At 42.9% G+C, this 23,487-nt stretch overlaps 1 protein-coding gene across 2 annotated transcripts in view; it reads right to left on the bottom strand.

The window, feature by feature from the left end:
• Window positions 1-4,578: 4,578 nt before the first annotated feature.
• Window positions 4,579-23,487, bottom strand: part of CFAP53 (cilia and flagella associated protein 53) — a 49,526-nt gene continuing 30,617 nt past the window's right edge. Inside the window, exons 8-9 of one of the 2 annotated variants that reach the window (XM_034943712.3) lie at window positions 15,149-15,258; window positions 4,579-8,977 (exon numbers count right to left, since the gene is read on the bottom strand). In XM_034943712.3, coding sequence (XP_034799603.1) covers window positions 8,814-8,977; window positions 15,149-15,258 — 274 coding nt within the window. In that variant the 3' untranslated portion in view covers window positions 4,579-8,813. Of the gene's footprint in view, window positions 8,978-14,863; window positions 15,259-23,487 lie in introns of those variants that run through there. The other variant, XM_003827211.6, reaches the window with a different exon arrangement.

Raw genomic sequence — 23,487 nt, forward strand, 5'->3', positions numbered from 1 at the left:
TGTCAGGATTCCCGTTAAGCATTGTTGGGACCTTCCCAGACTTCTTGCTTTCCCCAGGGGGCATCTGCCTGGATTTAGCATCAGGGGTTCTTAATCAATGTCCCAAGGCACACTAGAGGCAGCACTGTGAACTGTTCCTGTTGCGCCACCAAATGTGATTATGTAAATCACATGCCTCAAATGGAACACTTATTTTTGTTACCACTGAAGATACAGTTTTATGAACATGATGCCACTTGCTTCATCCGGGAGGTAAGAAATGGGATAAAATGTTTGCTAGAACATTCCAGGCTGGGAGTGTGGACAGTGCACTCAAGCACTCTACGCACATCCTGGTGATCAAGTGAGCCTCATGCTAGCCTGGATGCTTTTATAGACACTTGGAAGCATTGTGAGGCCACACAGTAATGGCCAAATTGTAATCCCCGCTGACTTGTCTAGCGATGTTTTGTGCCTTTTAATCCCTGCATATGTGTCAACAAATATTCTGATATTTAAAGTGTGACTTGAGACTGGATATGGTGGTTTACTCCTGTAATCCCGGCACTTTGTGAGGTCAAGGCAGGAGGATCACTTCAGCCTAGGAGTTCAAGATCAGACTGGGCAAATGTAGTGAGATCCCATATCTATAGAAAATGAAAAAATTAGCTGGGCATGGTGGCACACACCTATAGTCCCAGCTACTCAGAAGGCTGAGGTAGGAGAATCGACTGAGCCCAGGAAGTCAAGGCTGCAGTGAGCTGTGATCGTGCCACTGCACTCCAGCCTGGGTGACAGAGTCAGACCCTGTCTCAAAAAAATTACACTAAATTAAAGTGTGACTTGAAACCTAGACCAAAGAGTTCAAGAAACATAACAGGGTCAGGTTTGTCCTCCCGTAACTGAGCCCTGGAGCCATCAATCAGCCCCTTCTCTCTGAAGTTAATCAGTAGCATGGACTGGGATAGTGCTGGGTACATGGAAACCACTATCAGAAATTGAAATGCATGTTCCCTTGACCAGAAATTCCACTTTAGGAATTCACTTTCCTGATATACTCATAAATGTATACATATGGACTTTCATGTATATGTATTCACTTTCCTGATATACACACAAATGAGTCAACTGTGTGGATTTATTCCCAGCAACATAACTGGAAATAACAAAAGCCTGGAAACCACCCACATGTCCATCTCCAGGAGTGCCCTGGCGGCACAAAAACCTAAGGAGGTTTGTCTATGGAGGTACTGGCCCACATCTGGGTCATGGCCGCATCAGAGATTAGTTTGCCAGAACATTTCTGGTGAGGGTAGGGCATTTGCACACAGGACAGAGACAGGCTAGCTTGAGGACAGAAAAGAAAGGAGAACTAGCTGGAGTTGGAGGGAGGTGGTAACTAAGAGTCTCTGTGGGAGAAAAAGGGCATGAAAGGCATGCATCCAGGAGCGGGACCCTGCCCACTGGGCAGCCAGGAGCGGGACCCTGCCCACTGGGCAGCCAGGAGCAGCTTTACATACTGGGCTGGGAAGAGAGACAAATGGCATAAGAGGGGAGGGTGTCTGAAGGCGGACACAGGAACTGACAGAGAGAAAACTTGATTTTTATTTCCCCATTGTAACTTGGGTGGCTGGGAGACTCCTCTTGCAGGAAAGAGAATTTCACTGCTAAGTGATAGAAGAGGCCACCTCTTCCTGACAGCGGAGATACCTGTATTTACCCTTGATTTTGGCCAAAAGGCCAAGAAGCAATTGGAAATGTCTGTATTTAGCACACATTGTTGGGAAAGCGCATTCAATCTGAGTGATTTCGTCCCTTGCATTTTTGCTGCACGTGAATTTCTCTAGTTCTTGGCCCCAGACTTGGAATTTGACTAGTAGCATTTACCATGAAATGATTTGTTATTTTTTTTAATTGCCCTAAATCCTTGCCTGGATCCATTTTTCCCTCCAGGGTTTTCCACAAATCACTCTTGAGCTGCCTCCAGCACCTCTCATCTGACTCTGCAGTTGGTCCTTTAAGAAAACAGCTGGGGTGGCCACAGCTGGCTCCTGAGAGAGAGGCCTTGAAAGCCAGGTCCTGCAGGGGCAGAGCAAAGTAGCTCAGTTTCCAATGCAGGGAGAGGCATATGCCCACATGCATATTAGGGCATGATTAGTGGCATGCTAAGTTCACACACATACACACAGACACACACACCCCAGGCTAGTCCACTGCAGACTGACCACTCTGCGAGAAAAAAATGGTACCTCTCTCCCAGTCTTGCTTACACTGTAGCTGTAAATGTAGAGTTGAGAATTGAATTCATTCACCACTCCCAGACTTTTTCTTCTCCACCTCCTCTTCTTCCATATGGCTCAGGACCATTAAGCATTTATTCAAAGCCAACCATGTGCTCGGTGTTCATTTTAAATACATGGCCACATTTTCACATGAAGATTCCCACCAAAATGGGATTTTTATTTTTTGCTTTTGCTTATTGATTGAACTACTTATTCCCTGCCAGTGATTTAAGAGACTATAAATCATGTAGTTCAAAATTCTGCAAGCCCCCAAAAAAGTTTCTAGAAGCACCGCTTCAACGTGGCACCTTAGAAAGGGCATGGAATTTGGAGCCAAATATGCTGAGTTCAAATCTTGACCTTCCTACCTGTGCCATCTGGAGCCAGGGACTTAGTCACTCTGGTCCTGGGTTTCTTCCTTTGTAAATTTGTTTAATAATCTTTTCCTACAAAAGAAAGGATACACTGTGGCATACTGAAACACAATGAAACATTACCCAGTACTCACAAAGAATGAGCTGCTAAAATATGCAGCAACATGATGAATCGCATAGACGTTATGTTGAGTGAAAGAAACCAGGCACAGAGGACTGCATTCTGTATGATTCTGTTTACATGAGGTCCAAGAGCCAGTAAGACGAATGGATGGTGTTAGAAGTCAGAAGAGTGGTTATTTCTGAGGGTACAATGACTGGAAAGGGGTGCGAGAGAACCTTGTGAGATGCTGGAAATGCTCTGTATCTTCAGCTGGTGGGGCTATACAGGAGCAAACATAGGTAAAACTTCACCGAGCTGTACACTTGACACGTTTTACTGCAGGCATGTTATACCTCAATTTAAAAAAGGAAAAGCATCCCTGTCTAGTGCCTATGGGCTATGGTGAGGACCAAGTAAAACTAGACAGGCTTGCAAAACACCAAACAAATGTGCATTGCTATTGTTAAGGAATAATGATGGTATCAAAAAGATGTTAGATCCTTGAGGGAAAAAAAAAATTGTTCTTCCAGACCAGAATGAACTTAACTAGGAATAGGAACTGAGCACTTCTGGGAAATTACACAATTTCACTGGAAGAATATGATACGTATTATGGGCTGCAATGCTTCAGTTGTTGAGATACAGCACTTAGCATTTGTAGAGTGTCAGCCCTCTGCTGTATCATCTCATTTAATTTTGCAACAGTCAAGGCGGGGTTGACTCTGCTGCTCTGGATAATATGGCCTCTCGACTGGACTTCGACGCTGCTAAGGCTCTGCAGGCACCCTGCTGCCTGTTACTAATGGTATGGCATCCTCTTCCTTAAGCTATGAGTCCAAATGGTTACCTCTAATAGTGTAAACAATACAGTCAAGACCGTGCCCTTAGTGAGAAAGGAGGTGCAATAGGTTGGTTATGAATCATGCCCAATGTGGGGTCTGCAGTTACTGAAATTCTGCAGGCAATTAATTTCTCTTGAAGTCTGGTGAGATATAGGAGACTCCCTTTTTCTCATTTGTGAATGGGTCTTTCTGGTCTGTCTGAGAATGAATGCTCTGATCTCCTGCCCCCAAGATAGATTTCTCCAACTGAGTCAAGTCCATTTCTCACTGTGACCTGCCCCAACACTCAACTCCAAATGCCTTCTTCCTTCTCTAGGCCATCGACAGTCCACCCAACCTGTAAGTCCAGCTCCAGTGCACCTTTTTCCTGGAAGACTTCCAGAACTGATGGTCCCAGCCATGATAAACCTCTCCCTTTTCCAAAAAAACCCAAGCAGCAGTGGGGTGACTCTAAAGTGTGACTTGCATAGTACCGCCCTCTGTCAAGTTACCAAAAGCTCCTCCTCCAAGCCACTCAAAATAAACATAAAATCTAAACAAAACAGCATACTGCTATTCAAATGCAGCCTCAAGAAACATTCCGTAACACTGTCTTCCAGCCAGATGCCCTTTTAAACGCAGGCTACATACAAATTCTGAAGCCTTCTTAGCACAAGTAAGTCTGTTGCATGCACTTACTGTATTTCACACTCATTAGATACTGACTTGCATTATTCTTAATTATTTCTTGCCCTAGGTTTTGATCTTCAGTGAGACTACAAATCCCACCAGGGCAGAAATTATGTTGTTTTTACTCTGTATGCCCCATAGGGCTTAGCAGAGGATTCACACAGCTGAGATTGCACTAGTTACCAAAAAGTTTTGAGATGCTCTGCTAAAAATATACTATATACATTCAGCAAATGAATTTTATTCATATTATTTGTGGTAGCAATGCTGATAATGATAATGAATACTTTTTAGTGTCCTTATAATTGTATTTGTTATTGATTTCTCCAGTTGTTAAGTGCAATTTATAAAAAGCCAACTGGACTTTAAACTGCACTGATGCTATTTTCCAAGGTAGTTTTGTACTTTTTCATTACATGTTTAAAAACTGTACTCAGCACATTTTGTAGGCTGATGAAATAAACTGCTCAAAAAAAGAAAAAGAAAAAAAGGAAAGAAAAACCCCACTGGCATCTGTAGCATTCACATTAAAAAACATGTTTCATTTCCAATCACACACCTCCCCAGTTTAGAATAAAGTTATTTCCCCTTCTGTCCAAATTGCAATTGCAATTTATTTACACACTGGGTAATTAGTGTTTTTCATATTCTTCCTTGAGTGGACAGCTGTGAGGTTAGTATTAACCCTGTCTATAGCACAGGTTCACTGTTCTTTATCCAAATCCCTTGGGGCCAGATGGTTTTTTTTTTTTGGAATTTTGCATTTTTTTGATTCTAGAAAGGTGGTATGATGCCTAAACTATAGATTTGATAACACTTCCTGCCAGAGCTGGGGCGGTGGCCGGTAATCAAAATCATTAATAGTGCTATAGTAAAATCTAGTGAGATAATTTTAAGTAGCTTTACTCCTGTTCAGGTCAAACTTTGCTGCTAAATGAGGGTTGGCATCACACCTTCTGGTTTCAGAGCTTTTTGGGTTTTGCAGTTTTGAGTGAGGGCTGGCAGACCCTGGCTATCTTCTCCGGTGTACATGGACCAGGATTGGCTTCAGGATTTGTCAGAGATTTCAGATCCAGGGCCCCAGCAGCATCACATCTTTCATTCACCTGGGGATTACAATTCAATGTAGTCAACATTTGTTGAGGGGTTTCTGTGTGCCTGGCGCTGTTCTAGATGCTGCAAGAGATTTAAAGGAGAATGAAATAGGTCTCTGTATTAGTCAGCTTGAATTGCCATAACAAAGTTCCACAGTCTAGGTGGCTTAAACAACAGACATTTATTTTCTCATAGTTCTGGAAGCTGGAAGATCAAGGTGCCCGCAGAGCTGGTTTCTGGGGAGTCCTGTCTGCAGTCTTCTCACTGTGTGTGCAAGAGAGAGCTCTGGTGTCTCCTCCTTTTATAAGGACACCAGCCATTTGGAGCCCATTAAACCTTCATAACCTCCCTGAAGGCTCCATTTGCAAATATAGTCACATGGAGGGCAGGGCTTCAGCAGATGAATTTTGGGAAGATACAGCTTAGTCCCTAGTACCCTTTCCCTCCGACAGCTCATGGTCTAGTAGTGGATGTAGGTCGGATCCCAGCTGACCTGATAAAAAAGAGAAAGAGCTGGAGAGAGTAGGGTGGCAAGCAGCCTTTAGGATGTCTGGGTAGCCTGAGTAGATGGTGTTGAGTTGGGCTCTCAGGAGAGGAAAGGCTAGAATCCACTGGGTGGCTGCAGGAGGGAGACAGCACTCTCAGTGAAGGCTTAGATGTGGGGAAATGGTGGGGCTGTCCGTTTGGAGACCAGTGACTGTCAGTTCAGCACAGCTGGATATGGGCTGCTCAGATTATCACAAAAATGAGCTAACAGTGGCCCCTGTGCATTGGCACCAAGGTTGTTTATTTATTTACTGTTGGCTGAGACTCATTAGATCAGCCCGCTGACACCACATGCAAATGTTGATATATTCAATTTTAAATATAGCCCAAACAAGCAAATGTTTAGCCATCTACAGCCTGCCTGCTTTGCATACCCGGTGCAACTTCATCCCACAGCTGTCCCCTGTTGATAAGATAGGCCTGGCAGTAGTGAGGTCCCAAACAGTGTGGCCCTGGGATCTCTGAACCCAAAGACGCCCCACTGGGCTGCCTGGTGATACATCCTCCTGTCTCCAGGAGCTCCCCTGTCCTCCTCCCCTTCTGGATGGTGGCCCCCTCATCTCCATAAACCTCCAGGGCTTATGTGGGGTTGAAGAGCGAGACATTTTGCCCCTTCCTGTCTTCTGGTCATTAAGTTAAAGATCACACCTTTGACGGTAGGCTTCCCTCTGCCTCTCTGCCAGGCTTAGAGGGATTTGAGGCTGATCAAGGAGAAAGATATGACCACAAGGTGGCAGCAGCAAACACAGGTGCTTAATAGAGCTTTGGACAGGGTGGCTTAGGAGGGAGTCCCTCACAGCCTCTGTACGCCTCCCCACCTGGTGTGGGGGGTCAGTGCCCCTAGAGACAACCCTTGACCAAAGCGGGCAAGAGTGGGGAGATCAATGCCCCAGCATTGTGCACTTGTGCACTTCAAACCTGAGAGGCTTTCTAGACAGTTCCTCAGCAGGTCCCCAGGTGCAATGAGACCCAGTTATCTGCAGTGACAACCTCTCTGTAGCACATTCTTGTCATGGTTCCTTCCCTGCAGCCTCCCTACCTCTGCTTCCTGGATCACCGACCACATAATCTAACTGCACCCAAGTCCTCATCTCGGGCTCTGCTTTCGGGAGAACCAAACCCAAGATGAGTTCTCATCTATAAAGGGAAGGATTTGAACTACACACCCTCTCAGGTCCCTTTCAGCTCAGATTTTAGGGAAGAAAAATGAATCCCAGAAAGCCCAACCTGAAGTCACACATATAGGGCAAGAACCTAGCCTGAAACTGTCTCGCTATGTCCATTTTCCCAGAACTATATCTACAAAGTCATTTCAAATAAAAGTCTCACACAGCAGTGCTTGGAAGCACTAAGCTAATAACCCTCAGCCTCTACCCAAAACACATGTCTTAGCACTTTACAGAAAAAAAAATGAAATTTGGAGGCAGCTTAGGCTCTCAGAGCCCTTGTCCAGCTGACAACTTCACAAGAGGCATAAATGGAATCATATCTTTTTACTGTTCCCTGTGCTAACTGCGATAAAATTCCAGTTATCTCAGGGGCCTTTCTAGAGAGGAAGATATTCTTTTTATTAGATGAAATTCTCATCTATATTCTGAGAGGCTGTTTGCCTCATATATGTAAGGTAATCAAAATATCAGAAGGATGGTTTATAGAAGGAAAAATATTCATCCCTGTGTGTAATTTATGAAATGTGCATGCATTGGTGTATTTGATGGATCTGCACCAAATGCTATGTTAGCAAGCATAAAGGTTTGGACAGAGACCACAAAATGATGGCAAGGGAGTGAAAATGCCAAGAGCATTGCTAAACAGCAAGCCTTAAAGGGCATATTGATTGATTAAGAGTACTTTGATACCAAATTAGATTTTGGTAAGAAATCATGATAGTATGTGATGGAAAAAGTTACTGGGGGAACCCGCCCCCAGTATTTCAATGTAGGTTCTTTCTATTTTCCATAAGTGTCAGCTAGCTGAGAAATAAAGAGAGACAATATAAAGAGAGGAATTTTACAGCTGGGCTGCCAGGGGTGGCATCACATATCAGTAGGACCATGATGCCTGCCTGAGTCTCAGACCAGCAAGTTCTTATTAAAGGTTTCAAAAGAAGAGGGGGCATAAGAACAAAGAGTATGTACAAAGATCACATGCTTCAAAGGGCAAAAAGCAGAACCACTGATAAGGGTCCAACAAAGATCACATGCTTCTGAGGGAACAGGGCAAAGGGCAAAAGCAGAACCACTGACAAAGGTCCAACAAAGATCACAAGGCAAAGGGCAAAAGCAGAACCACTGACAAGGGTCTATGTTCAGTGGTGCATGTATTGTCTTGATAAACATCTTAAACAACAGAAAACAGGGTTTGAGAGCAGAGAACCGGTCTGACCACAAATTTACCAGGATTGAGTTTTCCCAACCCTAGTAAGCCTGAGGGTTCTGCAGAAGACCAGGGCTTATCTCAGTCCTTATCGCAACTGCATAAGACAAACATTCCTAGAGCGGCCATTTATAGACCTCCCCCCACGAATGCATTCTTTTCCCAGGGTATTAATATTAATATTCTTGCTAGGAAAATAATTTAGCTATGTTTCCCACTTGCATGTCCATTTATAGGCTCTCTGCAAGAAGAAAAATATGACTCTTTTTGCCTGACCCCGCAGGCAGTCAGACCTTATGGTTGTCTTCCCTTGTTCCATAAAAATCTCTATTATTCTGTTCTTTTTCAAGGTGCACTGATTTCATATTGTTCAAACACGCATGTTTTACAATCAATTTGTACAGTTAACACAATTATCACAGTGGTCCTGAGGTGACGTGCATCCTCAGCTTACGAAGATAACAGGATTAAGAGATTAAAGACAGGCATAAGAAATTATGAAAGTATTATTTGAGAACCGATAAATGTCCCTATTAAGATGAAATCTTCACAATTTATGTTCCTCTGCCACAGCTCCAGACGGTCCCTCCGTTTGGGGTCCCTGGCTTCCCGTAACATCTCTCCCTTTCTTTTTATATAAATGTGCCATGGCAATGAAGCCTTGTTCGTTCTCTCGGTTTTGACACAAGATTCTTTGACTGGTCCAGCATACTAAAAACAAGCCGATTAAACAGAGAAATGTGATTCCAAAATTTACTACAGTGGGCCCCCAATAGACTTAATCCAAGTCGTGGGGTTTAGTCCAGAAAGACTTTGTGCCACCTGCTCTAACGCCTCAGCTCCAGGCACAATGGATAAATGAGCTTGAGAGCCTTCAAATATTTGTTTCTTTAATTTAGTTATGTCCAAGGATAAATTATCTTCCCTACCCAGCAGGTGCCCTTTGACCATTTCCCATGAATGATCAGTCGATCAGTCGATCAGTCTCATTGTAGGAATATGGTGTGATACAGAAATCAGAAGTATTCCAATCACACTGCATTTGCATGCGACGTTCGAGACTCATTAGCCGATCTCCAAGCCAAATAACAGACTGTCTTAAATCATTAATTTGATTAGCTAATTTTTGATCAATGCCCTGTGAGAATTCCACATTTGGGTGGAACTGGCTTGCCAATCATTAACAAAATGAGCCATTTGAATAGACTGGTGTAATGCCACTCTGGCAGTGGTGGCCAGTGCAGTGACTGTAATTAGGCTCATGATCACAGTGATTAAAGTGAAAACAAATCTCTTAGATCTTTTGAGAATTTGTTGTAACCCTTCATTAATTAAATGTACTGAGGGGGAAGATTCCCAAGGTCTGGGTAAAGTTACCAGTATCCAGATTCCTTCTCAAGCTCGAACCAACATTACACTTTTCCTGAAGTCAAAATAGGAGTTAACACAAGTGTATAAATGACAATTAATGCATTGGACAGTTTGATTTTTCATCAAAATTTTTATATTTCCCACTAACAGCATGTAAAGAGGCTTAACACAACTCTGTATAGGAATAGTCAGGCTGGAGGTAAACAAAGCAGAATGTCTGAATCTATGTTGATACAGAGGGAGACGAGCGGCAGTGGCAAAACTGGATGTTCTCCACCATAAAGAAGCAATCCAAGGTGCCCAGGATGCTGAAGAGGTAGAGGGGCATACCTGGGTCGAGAATAATTATCATAATGCCAATCGGAATCCCATAAAGGAGGATGGGCATCAAAAAGAGGAAGAGGGTTCAAAGGGGATTTATCATGGGGTTCAGAATCACGGATGCGAGGGGCAGTAGTGGGGACAACAGACAGGAAAGTTTCCCCTTCTCATAATCATAGTCCAGACATGGCAACAGCCAATTTCCAAAGTTCTGGGTGTTCTGGGCTCAGAATGGGGAATATCATACGAGGCCTTGGCAGGGGTGGGGTAATGCCCTTATCTTCCCATTTTAAGGGAAAGAACAAGCTGAACCTCCTATGCAAAGTAGGATGGTGATCCTCGTCCTCCCAATAAGAAATAAAATAAGTAGCCTCCAGGCATTCCCTTCTGCCAGAGGAGCAATTGCTTTTTAAATAGCCCTTTGGTGCCCAGTCTATTATTAAACCATATGAGTCATTTTTTAATCCTACTGCATGTGAGTTAACACAATCTTCCCAAATTAAACTTTTAGATAAGGCCCTCAAAATTTTTAGGACATGGTTTTCCCACAGGTTTATATCAAAAGTATGGGGTATCTCCTATTACTCCCCCTTTCATTTGTCTTAAAGGAGAAAGGGAGAGGCCAGAGACCAAATGGCTCCATTCCCCTGTGGCTGATCTCTTCGGAAGGTAAGCAGCCCAGACTTGAGTTTCTAGATGGATACAACCAGGTGCATGTCCGAGGCACAGAAGAAGGTATTTATAACCCATAGTAACATTAATTGCAGTGCCTTCTTCTCCTGGTTGAGCAGGGCAATGGTCATCTGTAGCTCCAGGCATCCACACACTATCATTAGTATAGATCTCTGCAGGAACATCCATCTAGGTGAGAGGTCGAATAAGTGGAGGAAAAGGCACATAAGCCCAATAAGAATAATAATTTACCAGGGCTGAGTTTCCCCAACCTTAGTAAGCCTGAGGGTTCTGCAGAAGACCAGGGCTTATCTCAGTCCTTATCACAACTGCACAAGACAGACATTCCCAGAGTGGCCATTTATAGGCCTTCCCCCAGGAATGCATTCTTTTCCCAGAGTATTAATATTAATATTCCTTGCTAGGAAAAGAATTTAGCAATATGTTTCCTACTTGCATGTCCATTTTATAGGCTCTCTGCAAGAAGAAAAATATGGCTCTTTTTGCCTGACCCTGCAGGCAGTCAGACCTTATGGTTGTCTTCCCTTGTTCCATAAAAATCACTATTATTCTGTTCTTTTTCAAGGTGCACTGATTTCATATTGTTCAAACACACATTTTACAATCAATTTGTACAGTTAACACAATTATCACAGTGGTCCTGAGATGATGTATATTCTCAGCTTACGAAGATAACAGAATTAAAAGATTAAAGACAGGCATAAGAAATTATAAAAGTATTATTTGAGAACTGATAAATGTCCATATTAAGATGAAATCTTCACAATTTATGTTCCTCTGCTGCTGCTCCAGCCAGTACCTCTGTTTGGGGTCCCTGACTTCCCATAACAAAAAGTACCAGACCAAGACACAGGAGATTTCTTTGGGCTTCTGTTTCTTGCAAAGTCAAAGACAAAGACCAAAAAAAATTTTTTTCAGAGGCAGGGTCTTGCTCTGTCACCCAAACTGGAGTGCAATGGCACCATCAGATCTCACTACAGCCTTATCCTCCTGGGCTCAAGTGATCCTCCCATCTTAGCCTCCCAAGTAGCTGAGACTTGTTTCCAGACTATATAAACAACTCCTCCAACTCAGTAATAAGAAGACAACCCAATTAGAAAATAGGGGAAAAGATCTGAATAAATACTTCACAAAATAAGACATATGATGGGCTAAGGAGCTCATGAAAAAAATGCTCAACATCATTAGTCATTAGGAAAATGCAAATTAAAACCACAATGAGATACTTTCCACAGTCACTAGAATTGCCAATACAAGTGCTGACAAGGATGTGGGGAAACTGGAACCTTCATATATTGCAGTGGGAATGTAATATGATGCAGTCACTTGAAACAGCCTGGCAACTTAAGTGAAAAACACCATAAGACCTAGCAATTCCATGTCTACGTATCTAACCAAGAGAAATGAAAGTGTATGTTCACACAAAGATTTGCGTGTGAATGTTCATAGCAGCCAAAACTTAGAAATAATGCAAATGTCCCTGAACTAGTGAATGGATGTATAAACTGTGGTATATCCATACAATAGAATACTACAGAAATCAAAAGGAATAAACTACAGATGCATCCAGTATCATGATGAACCTCGAAAACATGTTAAGTGAAAGGCAAACATGAAAGAGTACATATTGAATGATTCCGTTAATATGAAATTTGAAGAAAAGACAACTATGGAGACACAAGTTGGTCAGTGTTTGTTTGGCACTGGGTAAAGAAGTTGGGTTTTGTGCAAACATGCACAAGAAAAGTTTTCGGGGTGATGGAAGCATTCTAAAACTAGATTGTGCTGATGATTGCAAAGCTCTAAATTTACCAAGAATCACTTTATAAATCACTCACAATGGGCAGACTTCATGGTATGGAAATTATACCTCAATATAGCTTTTAAAATACTGTCTAAAAGAATAAATTTCTCTAGAATTTTTACATAAAACATTGGCCGAGCTACTAGAAATAAAGCACTGTTTTATTTAGAAAGTAATATCCTGCAGAAAGCTTCTCTGAATATCCCATGGAGATGATGTAATGAATCATGTGAATATGCAGAAGAAAGATGAGCATTTACCAAAAGGAGTTAATAGGTTTGATTTTTTAAAAAAGAGTTTCAAGATCAAGTGAGTATGAGTAAGAGAGGAATAAACAAAGGTAACTAGGTTTCATTACTTTAGGGTTTCCTAGAGTTTTAAAATATTTCATTGTGTCTAATGACTCCAGGAAAATATGTAAATTTCAGACCTTTCCAGATTTGTTTTTCACAAAAACTGGTATAACACAAGACATATTTTGATATATGAAAAACACAGTGCAGTGCAGAGATAGAATGCCAAATAGAATACTGACGAGAATTACCCAGTAACTTGTTAATTTCTTTGACTTCATTTGGCTAACATCTCCAGGTTCACAGCTTGAGAGAGATGTCAAGTGTTTCCCACCACAGAGGCAGTTTACTGGTTTGTTGCTCAAACCAAAAGTTTGGAGTTCTATTTTATGACTTTCTTTCAAACCCTACACTCAACATGTACATCCATCAGGACATCTAGTTGGCTCTACCTTTAAAATAGAATCTGACCTCTCTCACAGTGCCCAAGATACAACCCTGTATTAGTTTTCTATTGCTGCCTAATGATATACCCCAAAACTTAGTTGCTTAAACCACAATAAACGTTTGTTGTCAGTTTCTGTGGGTTGGAAATCAGGAACACCTTGGCTGAGCAGTCTGGCTCAGAGTCTCTAATGAAATTGCAGTCAAGTTGTCAGCCAGGGCTGTAGTCATCTGAATGCCTAACTGGTGCTGGAGGATCTTCCGAGGTTGCTCGTGCACATGGCTGGCATGCTGTGCTGCCTTTTGGTGGGAGGCTTCAATGTCTCCCCATATGGGCCTCTTTGAAGGCCTTCTTGAGCATCCTATCCTTACCAGCATAAGTGACTGACTGAGCTGCAGTGTCTTTTATGACCTAGTCTTGGAAGTTATACCCTGTTCTGTTGGTCCCACAGATCAGCCATGATTCAGGGAGGTTGGACATAAATACAGAAGAAAATCATGGGGAGTCATCTTGGAGGCTGGCTACCACACTACCACCACCTCTTACCTGGATTATTGCAATCACTTAACATTCTTTTTTTCTTTTTTGAGACAGAGTCTCACTCTGTCACCCATGCTGCAGTGCAGTGGCACAATCTCGGCTCACTGCAACCTCCGTCTCCTGGACTCAAGTGATTTTCTTGCCTCAGCCTCCCAAGTAGCTGGGATTATAGGCGCACACCATCACGCCTGGCTAATTTTTGTATTTTTAGTAGAGGCAGGGTTTCATCATGTTGGCCAGGCTGGTCTCGATCTCCTGACCTCAAGTGATCCACCTGCCTTGGCCTCCCAGACTGTTGGGATTACAGGTGTGAGCCACCATGCCTGGCTGCAATCACTTAACATGCTTGTTTCTGTCTCCCTGATGTCTATCCTAGACATAGCAGCCAGCAACCCTCTTATATCATATTGTGTTGCTCCTCTCTTGAAAACCGTGTAATAGCTTCCTTTAGTGAAGGAAAAGCCAGCCTTTACCGTGGTTCCAAGGCCTTACATCATCTGGCCCCAACTACCTTTCTGATTAATCTCTTTTCACTCACTCTACTCCAGCACAAATATTATGCCTCAAATGCACTCAGCAGGCTTCTGCCCAAGGGACCTTGCGCTGGCTTTTTCCTCTGCCTTAGATAATTACCCTGCAGATAATCCATGGCTAGTTCATTCAGACCTCTCTTCAAGTATCAGCTGCTCAGAGAGGCCTTTTCTGACCATCACATATAAAATGAAACAGCACACCTGCCATTTCCAGTTTATGGCACTTAACACTTATTTCCTGTTTCCTCCACTAGTATGTAAGCTCAACAAGAGCAAGGGGTATGTTTTGTTTTTGCTGAAGTCTTAGGATCTAGAATAGTGCCTGACCCATGGGAGACACTGAAAACATTTGTTTAATGACTAAATAGGTGGGTTAATGAAAGTGGCTGTTAATTCCAGTTCTGCCTACAAAAACGCTCTCTTCACACTGAATTATGTATATGAGAGAGAAGAGAAAGGAAGGAAGAAGAAACGGGCATATGGGTAGATAGTTGTCAGCAAATGGAGCTAGTCATAAGTGAGTTAAAAAAGGAGGCAAAGGGGGCAGGAAAATAACATGAGATTAAGTAGATCATTTGGATTTGTAAGTCTGTGAACTCCAAAATAGGCACAGGTTTATTCAAAGGAAGAAAATTATGTTCAATTAATTACACAAACTCAGGGAAAAAAAGAAAAGTTTATCCAGGAGTTAAAAGAAGCATACAAGCATACTGTAGTTAAAAATATTAAAAGACCAAGAAAAGATATATTGATGCTCACGGAACTACGGTGGAAGCTTACTGGGGCATGCCTTGCGCATGGGATGAATGTTTTGAGGCAGCACTTGATGGGTGGACAGGACCTCCTGGACCTTGTCCAAACACATCTTGTTTGCTGCTATACCTGCTTCAAACTCTCGGCGTTTCTCTTCCTTCTCTGCTTCTTGGGACTGCTGCTGGTAGGCGATTTGCATCTGAAGTTGCTTCCTGTACTCCTGGGCTAAACGTTGGCGTCTAAAGTATTAGAAGTGTCAAAGCATAAAATTATAAAAGTAAGCATTTAGATTTATTCAGAGCATTACAATTAAAATATAATTTGTAAAGTCAAATTAAATTCCCATTAAAATCAGGGTGAGTGGAGAAGAAATAGATGAAAAACTCAATAATGGGTTTCTTACGTAATAATCATTAATATAATCCTAGGACAAATATTGATTTTAGAGAGGAAATGCTTCTTCCCTGCTCGTAATGTTCACTGCTATGTGGTAATGGTCCTTGGTTTGCCTCCATCCCTTCCCTTACTCTTCTCTATGGGTAAAATTGGAGAGGATAAGCAAACTGCTCAATTCAACTTTTCTCCTTTTTTTTTTTTTTTTTTTTTTTGAGACGGAGTCTCGCTCTGTCACCCAGGCTGGAGTGCAGTTGCGTGATCTCAGCTCACTGCAACCTTCGCCTCCTGGGTTCAAGCAATTCTCTGCCTCAGCCACCCAAGCAGCTGGGATTGCAGGCGTCCGCCACCACACCTGGCTAATTTTTGTATTTTTAGTAGAGATGAGGTTTCATCATTTTGGCCAGGCTGGTCTCAAACTCCTGACCTCAAGTGATCTGCCCGCCTCAGCCTCCCAAAGTGCTGGGATTACAGGCGTGAGCCACCACACCTGGCCAGCTTTTCCCCTTTCATCTCGGAGGCTGCTCCGCCTGCTTTCTGCTCTGCTGTAGATCAAAGGGCCACATCCCCGCACAAGAGGCCTGCAGTGATCTCATGCTGCTGGGGACTGGGTGGGTAAGTTAGCCTTATCTTATCATTCTGTTCAGTATTAACTAGATAATTTCTTGCATAAATAAGCCACATTTTAAATATGTGACAGTTTTTTTATTTATAGTATAATTTTTATTGTAATAAAAAACACATTATGATGGGCATGGTGGCTCATGCATGTAATCCCAGCACTTGGGAGGCTGAGGTGGGTGGATCACCTGAGGTCAGGAGTTCGAGACCAGCCTGACCAACATGGAGAAACTCCGTCTCTACTAAAAATACAAAAATTAGCTGGGCGTGGTGGTACATGCCTGTAATCCCAGCTACTCAGGAGGCTGAGGCAGGAGAATCCCTTGAACCCAGGAGGCGGAGGTTGCAGTGAGCCAAGACTGCGCCATTGCACTCCAGCCTGGGTAACAAGAGTCAAACTCCATCTCAAAAACAAACAAACAAACAAAAAACAAAACAAAAAAAATTACATAGGTTATACACCTAATAATCCCAGCACCTTAGGAGCCCAAGACAGGAGGATCACAGGAGTTTGAGACCAGCCTGGGCAACATAGGGAGACCCGATCTGTATAAAAAAATAAAAAACTAGCCAGGCATGGTGGCATGTGCCTGTGGTCGCAGCTGAAGTGGGTGGATTTTCTGAGCCCAGAAGGTTGAGGTTTCAGTGAGCCATGATCACACTACTGCACCCCAGCCTGGGCAACAGAGCAAGACCTTGTCAAAAAACAAAAACAAAAACAAACAAACAAACAAACCCACATAACAAATTTACATCTTAACCATTTTTAAGCATACAGTTCAGTAGTTAAGTCTCCATATTGTTGTAAAAGAGATCTCCAGGACTTTTTCATCTTGCAAATCTGAAACTCCCCTCCCCTCTTTCCTCCCCACAACCCCTGGTAACCACCATTCTACTTTATGTTTCTATAAATCTGACTACTTTATATGTCTCATAAAAGTAGAATCATACAGTATTTGTCTTTTCGTGACTGGCTTATTTCACTTAGCATAATGTCCTCCAGGTTCATCCATACGGTGGCATGTGACAGGATTTCCTTGCTTTTTAAGGCTGAAAAATATTCCATCATAAATATATACCATGTTTTGTTTATCTATTCATTTCATTAATAGACCCTTGGGTTGCTTCTACCTCTTGAATACTGTGAATAGTGCTATGAATATTTCTGTGCAAATATCTCTTCAAGACCCTGCTTTTAATTTTTTGGACATATACCCAGAAGTGGGTTGCCGGATTATGTAGTAGTTTTAATATTAATTTTTTGGAGGAAACTCCATACTGTTTTCCATAATGGTTATATAATTTTATAATTTATAAGCCACATTTTTTTCTTTGTAGTCTCTTTCTTTTTTTCTTTTTCTTTTTTTTTTTTTTAGACAGGATCTCACTCTTGTCACCCAGGCTGGAGTACACTACTGGCACAATCACACAATCATGGCTCACTGCAGCTTCAACCTCCCAGGTTCAGGTGATCCTCCCACCTCAGCATCCCAGGTATTTGGGACTATAGGTGCACACAACCACACCCAGCTAATTTTGTTGTTGTTGTTGTCTTTTTTTAGAGACAGAGTTACACCATGTTGCACAGGCCGGTCTCAAACTCCTGGGTTCAAGAGATCCACTCACCTTGGCCTCCCAAAGTGGTGGGATTACAGGCATGACCCACCATGCCTGGCCTCTTTGTAGTTTCAATGGCTAGAAATATAAGCCACATTTTTAATATCAGCTGTGGTATAATAAGAATTATATTTGATCTTTGTTCCTAGTTCTTGGCACAGAGCTCCTACAACTCTTGTAATTTCCTGAGTGATAAAAGTATCTTTTGTAATTCATAGGAACACCTGATTTTATGCTAATAAGCTGACTTAGGGTAGGGCCCCTGGGTGGCCTCAGGATGGGGTTGGTCACTAGAAAGACCAAGTGATGAGGGGGTTAGGACTTTCAGCCCCACCCACTGACCTCTTGGGAGGGGAAGGTGGGGGCTGGAGATGAAGCTCTAAAAACTCTCGAACAAGGATATTCTGAGGGCATCTGTGATGGTGACACAGGGAGGTGCTGAAAGGATGGTGCACCCGCAGAGAGCACGGAAGCCCCTGTGCTTCTCTTCCAGTTGGCTGTTCCTGAGTTGTGTCCATTGTGATAAACTGGTAAACATAAGTCAAATGTGTTCCTGATTTCTCTGAGCAACTCTAGCAAACTGTTGAACCTGAGGAGGAGGTCGTGGGAACCCCCAATTTATAGCTGGTTGATCAGAAGGTGGTCTGGGACTAGCATCTGGTGTCTGAAGTGGCAGCAGTTTTGTGGGACTAAGCCCTTACCCTGAGGGGTCTATACTAACTCTGGGTAGTTACTATCAGAACTGAATTGAATTCTTGGACACCCAGTTGGGGTCTGGAGAATCAGAGAATTTGTTGTTGGGGTCAGAAAACACTCCATCAACTTTTATCAGAAATAAAGATAATGGAATTTTATCAGAAATAAAGATAATGTGGATACCCCTCTATGGCAGATTCTATTTTCCAAAGATGGCCACAGTACTGTCTCCCTCCCCATATGTGTATCCTAATTAGGGAAAAGGAATCAGGCTGGCGGAACCAGGATAAAGCAAAGAGATAAAGCAGATAAGCTATAGGTCTGCCTTTGTTCATGGCCCAGGACATATAACCCTCCTGTGCAGATAACATACAAAACTCACAAACTTCCTGCTTATCATTAAATGCTTTGATTTATCGTCAAACACCTCAGCTGACAGAAGAATGCAAGTTAGCTCCCTGCTACCTTGGTGTTATCAAGTAGCCCAAGAACCATCCTATAAAATCTTCGGCAAGCCTTTGTTTCCTGGCAGTCAGCTCCTCTCTTGCTGGCTTCCCATTGCTTTCTTGCACTGAGTTTTCCTACTTTCTCTAATAAATCTGCCTTTCTTTACCTACAACTGTCTTGGTAAATTCTTTTACCCCCGCACCACTGACCCAGATAGTCACTGCTCACCCACATTTTGGTAGCCTGTATGGGAAACTCCCTCCTTATGAGGAACCCTCTGGCCTCTCTCTTTCCCTTTCCCAACTTAGGAACCTCAGTGGACAGTATCTACGCAGAGAGACAATTGTAGGTCTCTAGCTGGAGCTACCTACACTCCTGTGGGACTGAAAGGTATCCGTGTGGAAGCATCTAACTACCACCTGTTCAGGTGAGGGACCTGAGTTTACTTTCTCTTTTCAGCCTTTCAGCAGCTGGCTTTTAGTATCTCTTTGGCAACTGACAGTAACCAGCTGTGGCTACTATCCGGTGTTGCCTGAAGGCCAAATAGCCACCTGGCCTGGAAGAGAGGAAGGCTTCCTCCTATACTCTCTGGTCAGAAGTCCCTAACCCCTACGTGTGATGCGACTGGCAGCAGAAGCTCATTCAGAGCAAATTCACACATTTTGGGTGACTCAGACACTCTCTTTCTCACTCTGAATCCTCCTGTGGAGTCAGCCAGCCATTCTGTCCCAGATGTTGCTAAATCAGGTGATCTCAGACAGCCTCAGAACCATGAGTTTTCCCTTACCCACCCCCTCTCCTGGGCCAACACAGGCAGAGTCCTCCCTTCACCCATTTTCCTTGTACCTGGACTGGCCATCCAGCATAAGGCCCCTGAGTGGCCGAGGGGACTTTCTTAATAGGTGGGACACCCCTTTAGAAAGTGCACCCCAAGTTCCTCAGTAGACCTAAGTGGAACTGCTTTTCATCTCAGCTGGACATCCTGAGAGAAAGTGCAGTTTGTGCCCCTGAGTGGCACCATCCCCAAGCAGCATGTTTTCTAGTCCCACCATGGGACAAACCCCATCTATTCCTTCAGACTCACTTCTGGGTTGTATCCTAAAACATTAAGACAAATTTAACTCTCAAACCCTCAAAAAGAAATGTCTAATTTATTGTGTAACACAGCATGGCCCCTATGTAGAAAACCATCAAATTAGCCTCCTGAGTCCTTTACAACTGACAGCAGAATAAGGAGGACAGGGCTAAGAAGAAAGAAAAATGCAGAGGCAAGAGACAGGCTCAACTGTTGGCTGCTTTACAAGCCCCAGCCCCCTCCAGGTTTCCCTAAAAATACATTCCTTCAGATAACTGCCATCAGTGCAAAACGCCAGGTTACTAAAAGGCAGAGTGCCCCAGTGGAATAAATTTTAAAAGCCCTGCCTGGCTTACTCTCTCTGCCACAAGCTCAGCCACTGGAAAAAAGACTGCCCTGATGATCAAAGGGCCCCCAGGACAGAATCTCAACCCCTAATGGCCTTATGCTAAATAGGCTCTCTGCTCTGTCTGGAAACAGCTCACCTTAACTGATACCTTGCAAAGTTGGGAAGAATTTGTCCCACACCTTGTAGGTCTGGGGTGCTAATGCTCTCCCTGGCGGGAGATAAACAAAAGTGGCAGGGGTACTGACCTTGCACTGTGCAGTGGCTGGAAGGCTCACAAGCCCTCCTGTAAAGCCTGACCTTTTCCTCTCCATTCCTTCCTTTTCTTTTTCTCTTTTTCTGTTCAATCCAGGGGTCCAGCCTTAAAAGGGAAAGACAGTTTCTAACATCCTAACCCCTGATTTTGTCATTCTCTTTAAAACTCCAGCTGGTTACATATTATGGTACATTTTAAACTAATGGGCAAACTACAACAAGAAAAAGTCAGAGCTCAAATGGTTAACCTGCACTATAAAGTTAAGTGAAGTCTTCTATAGCTCTCTGTCTTCCTTTTTTTCTGCCTGCTTTAAATCTGCTGTTACTAAGGTCCTGGTGCTGAGATAAAACTCATTCTTTGTGGTCTAATTAGAATGCAAACATCGAAAACTCATTTAAAGTTAAAGAAAAAAAGGTAAAAGAGGTTTTGTTCAAACAACCCAGAATTTTTAAACCTCCCTTAAAAATAAAAAAAAAAAAAATAAATCCAACACCTCCTTTAGACCTTACTCTTAAGGCTGACTCTTTTTATCCAATTCTACTACAGGCTTTCAGTAATTATCCAACTGCCTCACTTAAGCAGCGTCACCCTCTTAATATTGATGCTTTTATAAGGGAGGTAGTTTACGACTGCTATTTGCAAGCGGACTTCCAAGATTACCACCCAGATGAAATTTTTTGTATATTTGTCCTAGTAATGTCATTTACCCCCATACCACATCAGTGTGCTAAGGTACTAGGTGTTTGGTTAACTGTTTTTCTCATATTCTTTACAGCCCTTCTTCTCGCCTGTCTCCCTGAGTTTACTACATATTGTCATTTTCCTTAAAAATGGCTTTGTTTTTATTCTATCACGGCTAACTATTGCCTCCATGGCTGGAGCCAGGCACTTACTCCTCCCAGTAATATTTCAGGTTGCTAACATAACACACAGCACTAACTTCTGGATATGCCCATGCGGACAGGCACTCAAAGATAACATTATATCCTAGCAGTCCCGCTATCCATAGAAGAAATTACTAACAAGCCTGATACTCTGGATTCAACTACACCATTTACACACACACCAAAAACACAGGTTTAGGAGGGGAGCCTAGGCCAATTGATTCCTCATGGCAATCATCCACTGTGACAGAGCAGATTGGGAAGGCACCAGAGATGGCCTGTAAGGTTCACCTCTGCATCAGAAAATCCGAGGGATCTGGCCCTTTTATAGGCACTTGTAAGGCTCACCTCTGCATCAGAAACTCCAAAGGGTCTGGCCCTTTCCTAGGGTGTTTAACATAAGCCCATTGTAATTACACCCTCAACTATAATCAAACACACCAGGAATGGAAGCTATATGACAACAATGACAAGTTCACTGTGTACCTCTGCAGGTTTTCTCTATGGTGGGGAAACAACAAAGTTAATGCCAGCAAAATTTATAGTGATCCCTTTATGCCTATAAACAGTTCAGCTACTGGGATAGAATATATAGGAATAGGGGTTGAGATTGGACAACTTCTCAACCTCACTAATACATCTACAACTTTCTCTTGATTTTCCGTTATCTCATTAATGTTTAACAATCTTGTCTGCCAGGCCCCACATTCATATAACACAAGTAAAACTTTCCCCCCCTTATGCATGAATGACTACTTTCTAGGTCACCACCCAGCCACATTTGATCCCTGGGGACCATGGGATCCCTCTATTTATGCAAATTATACTGGAATCCAAACTAACCACACCTATGCCTGGTTACAAGGTCCCTCCTCAGGAGTTTCTTTAAAAGGAACTGGGCTCTTCTTTTTATGTGGATCCAACATTTTTCCAGCCTTGCCTATTAAATGGAGAGGACGTGCACTATAGTTGCAGCAATACCTGGAGTACATATATATAACTCCTTAGACTTTATAACTTCTGGCCAAGTTCCAAATTTGTGATCCTTCCTAAGTTGGGCCCTTCAAAGGCCATCAGAAGAAAGGAAACAGAAACGGGATTTAATCAACCTTCCATCATTTGGCATCCTCACCACTGATGATCTCATTATAGAGAGGAATGGTCTAGGACATTCTGTTGCCCATGCAGTCTTTTGGTTTGCAGGTATATCCATGCTTGAGTGCAGCATTTGTAATATCACCATCTTAGTCCAGCAATCTTGAGAAGCTAAAGTCATGGCCATCAAGGCCCAATAACAGGTCCTAAATTCATTGGCAGGGGTTGTCTTGCAAAACTGATGTGCTGTGGATGTGCTTAATGCTGAGGCAGGAGGCACCTGCATGCTGTTAAATAAAACTTGTTGCTCTTACATCAATACCTCAGGTCAGGTAGCAAAAAACTTTAGAAAAGATAACAGAAGACATCAAAGTATTAGAGGGCCCTCAAAAAGGAGTTCCTGAAGATTCCTTTCTGGCACAGCTATTTCAAAGCTTCTCCAGCTGGGTTTGGCTATGCATTGCCCTACTTCTTCCATCTATAATAAAGCTCATATTGGCTGGGTGCAGTGGCTCACACCTGTAATCCCAGCACTTTGGGAGGCTGAGGCAGGTGGATCACCTAAGGTCAGGAGTTTGAGACCAGCCTGGCCAATATGGTGAAACCCTGTCTCTACTAAAAATTACAAAAATTAGCTGGGCGTGGTGGCATGCGCCTGTAACCCCAGCTACTTGGGAGGCTGAGGCAGGAGAATCACTTGAACCTGGGGAGGCAGAGGGTGCAGTGAGCTGGGATCACGCCACTGCATTCCAGCCTTGACAAGAGCGAAATTCTGTCTCAAAAAATAATAATAACAGTAAGATTCATATTACTTTATCTGTGCCATGTATTGTTAATGCAGTATCTTGTTTTGTGATTTCTAGAATACAACAATTTCAAACCAAAATGTTACTGCAGTGAGGGTATCAGCCACTTAGAGAACTCCATGACTCTCCTTTGGATGCAACAGGACAATATTTTAGGCTGCAAATGCTGTTCCCCCATGGTCCCACAGCCACCCTGCCCAATTTAATTCCCAACCCAAGGATTTAGGTCCAT

This window comes from Pan paniscus, chromosome 17 (genome assembly GCF_029289425.2).
Source record: "Pan paniscus chromosome 17, NHGRI_mPanPan1-v2.0_pri, whole genome shotgun sequence".
Classification (NCBI taxonomy): domain Eukaryota; kingdom Metazoa; phylum Chordata; class Mammalia; order Primates; family Hominidae; genus Pan; species Pan paniscus.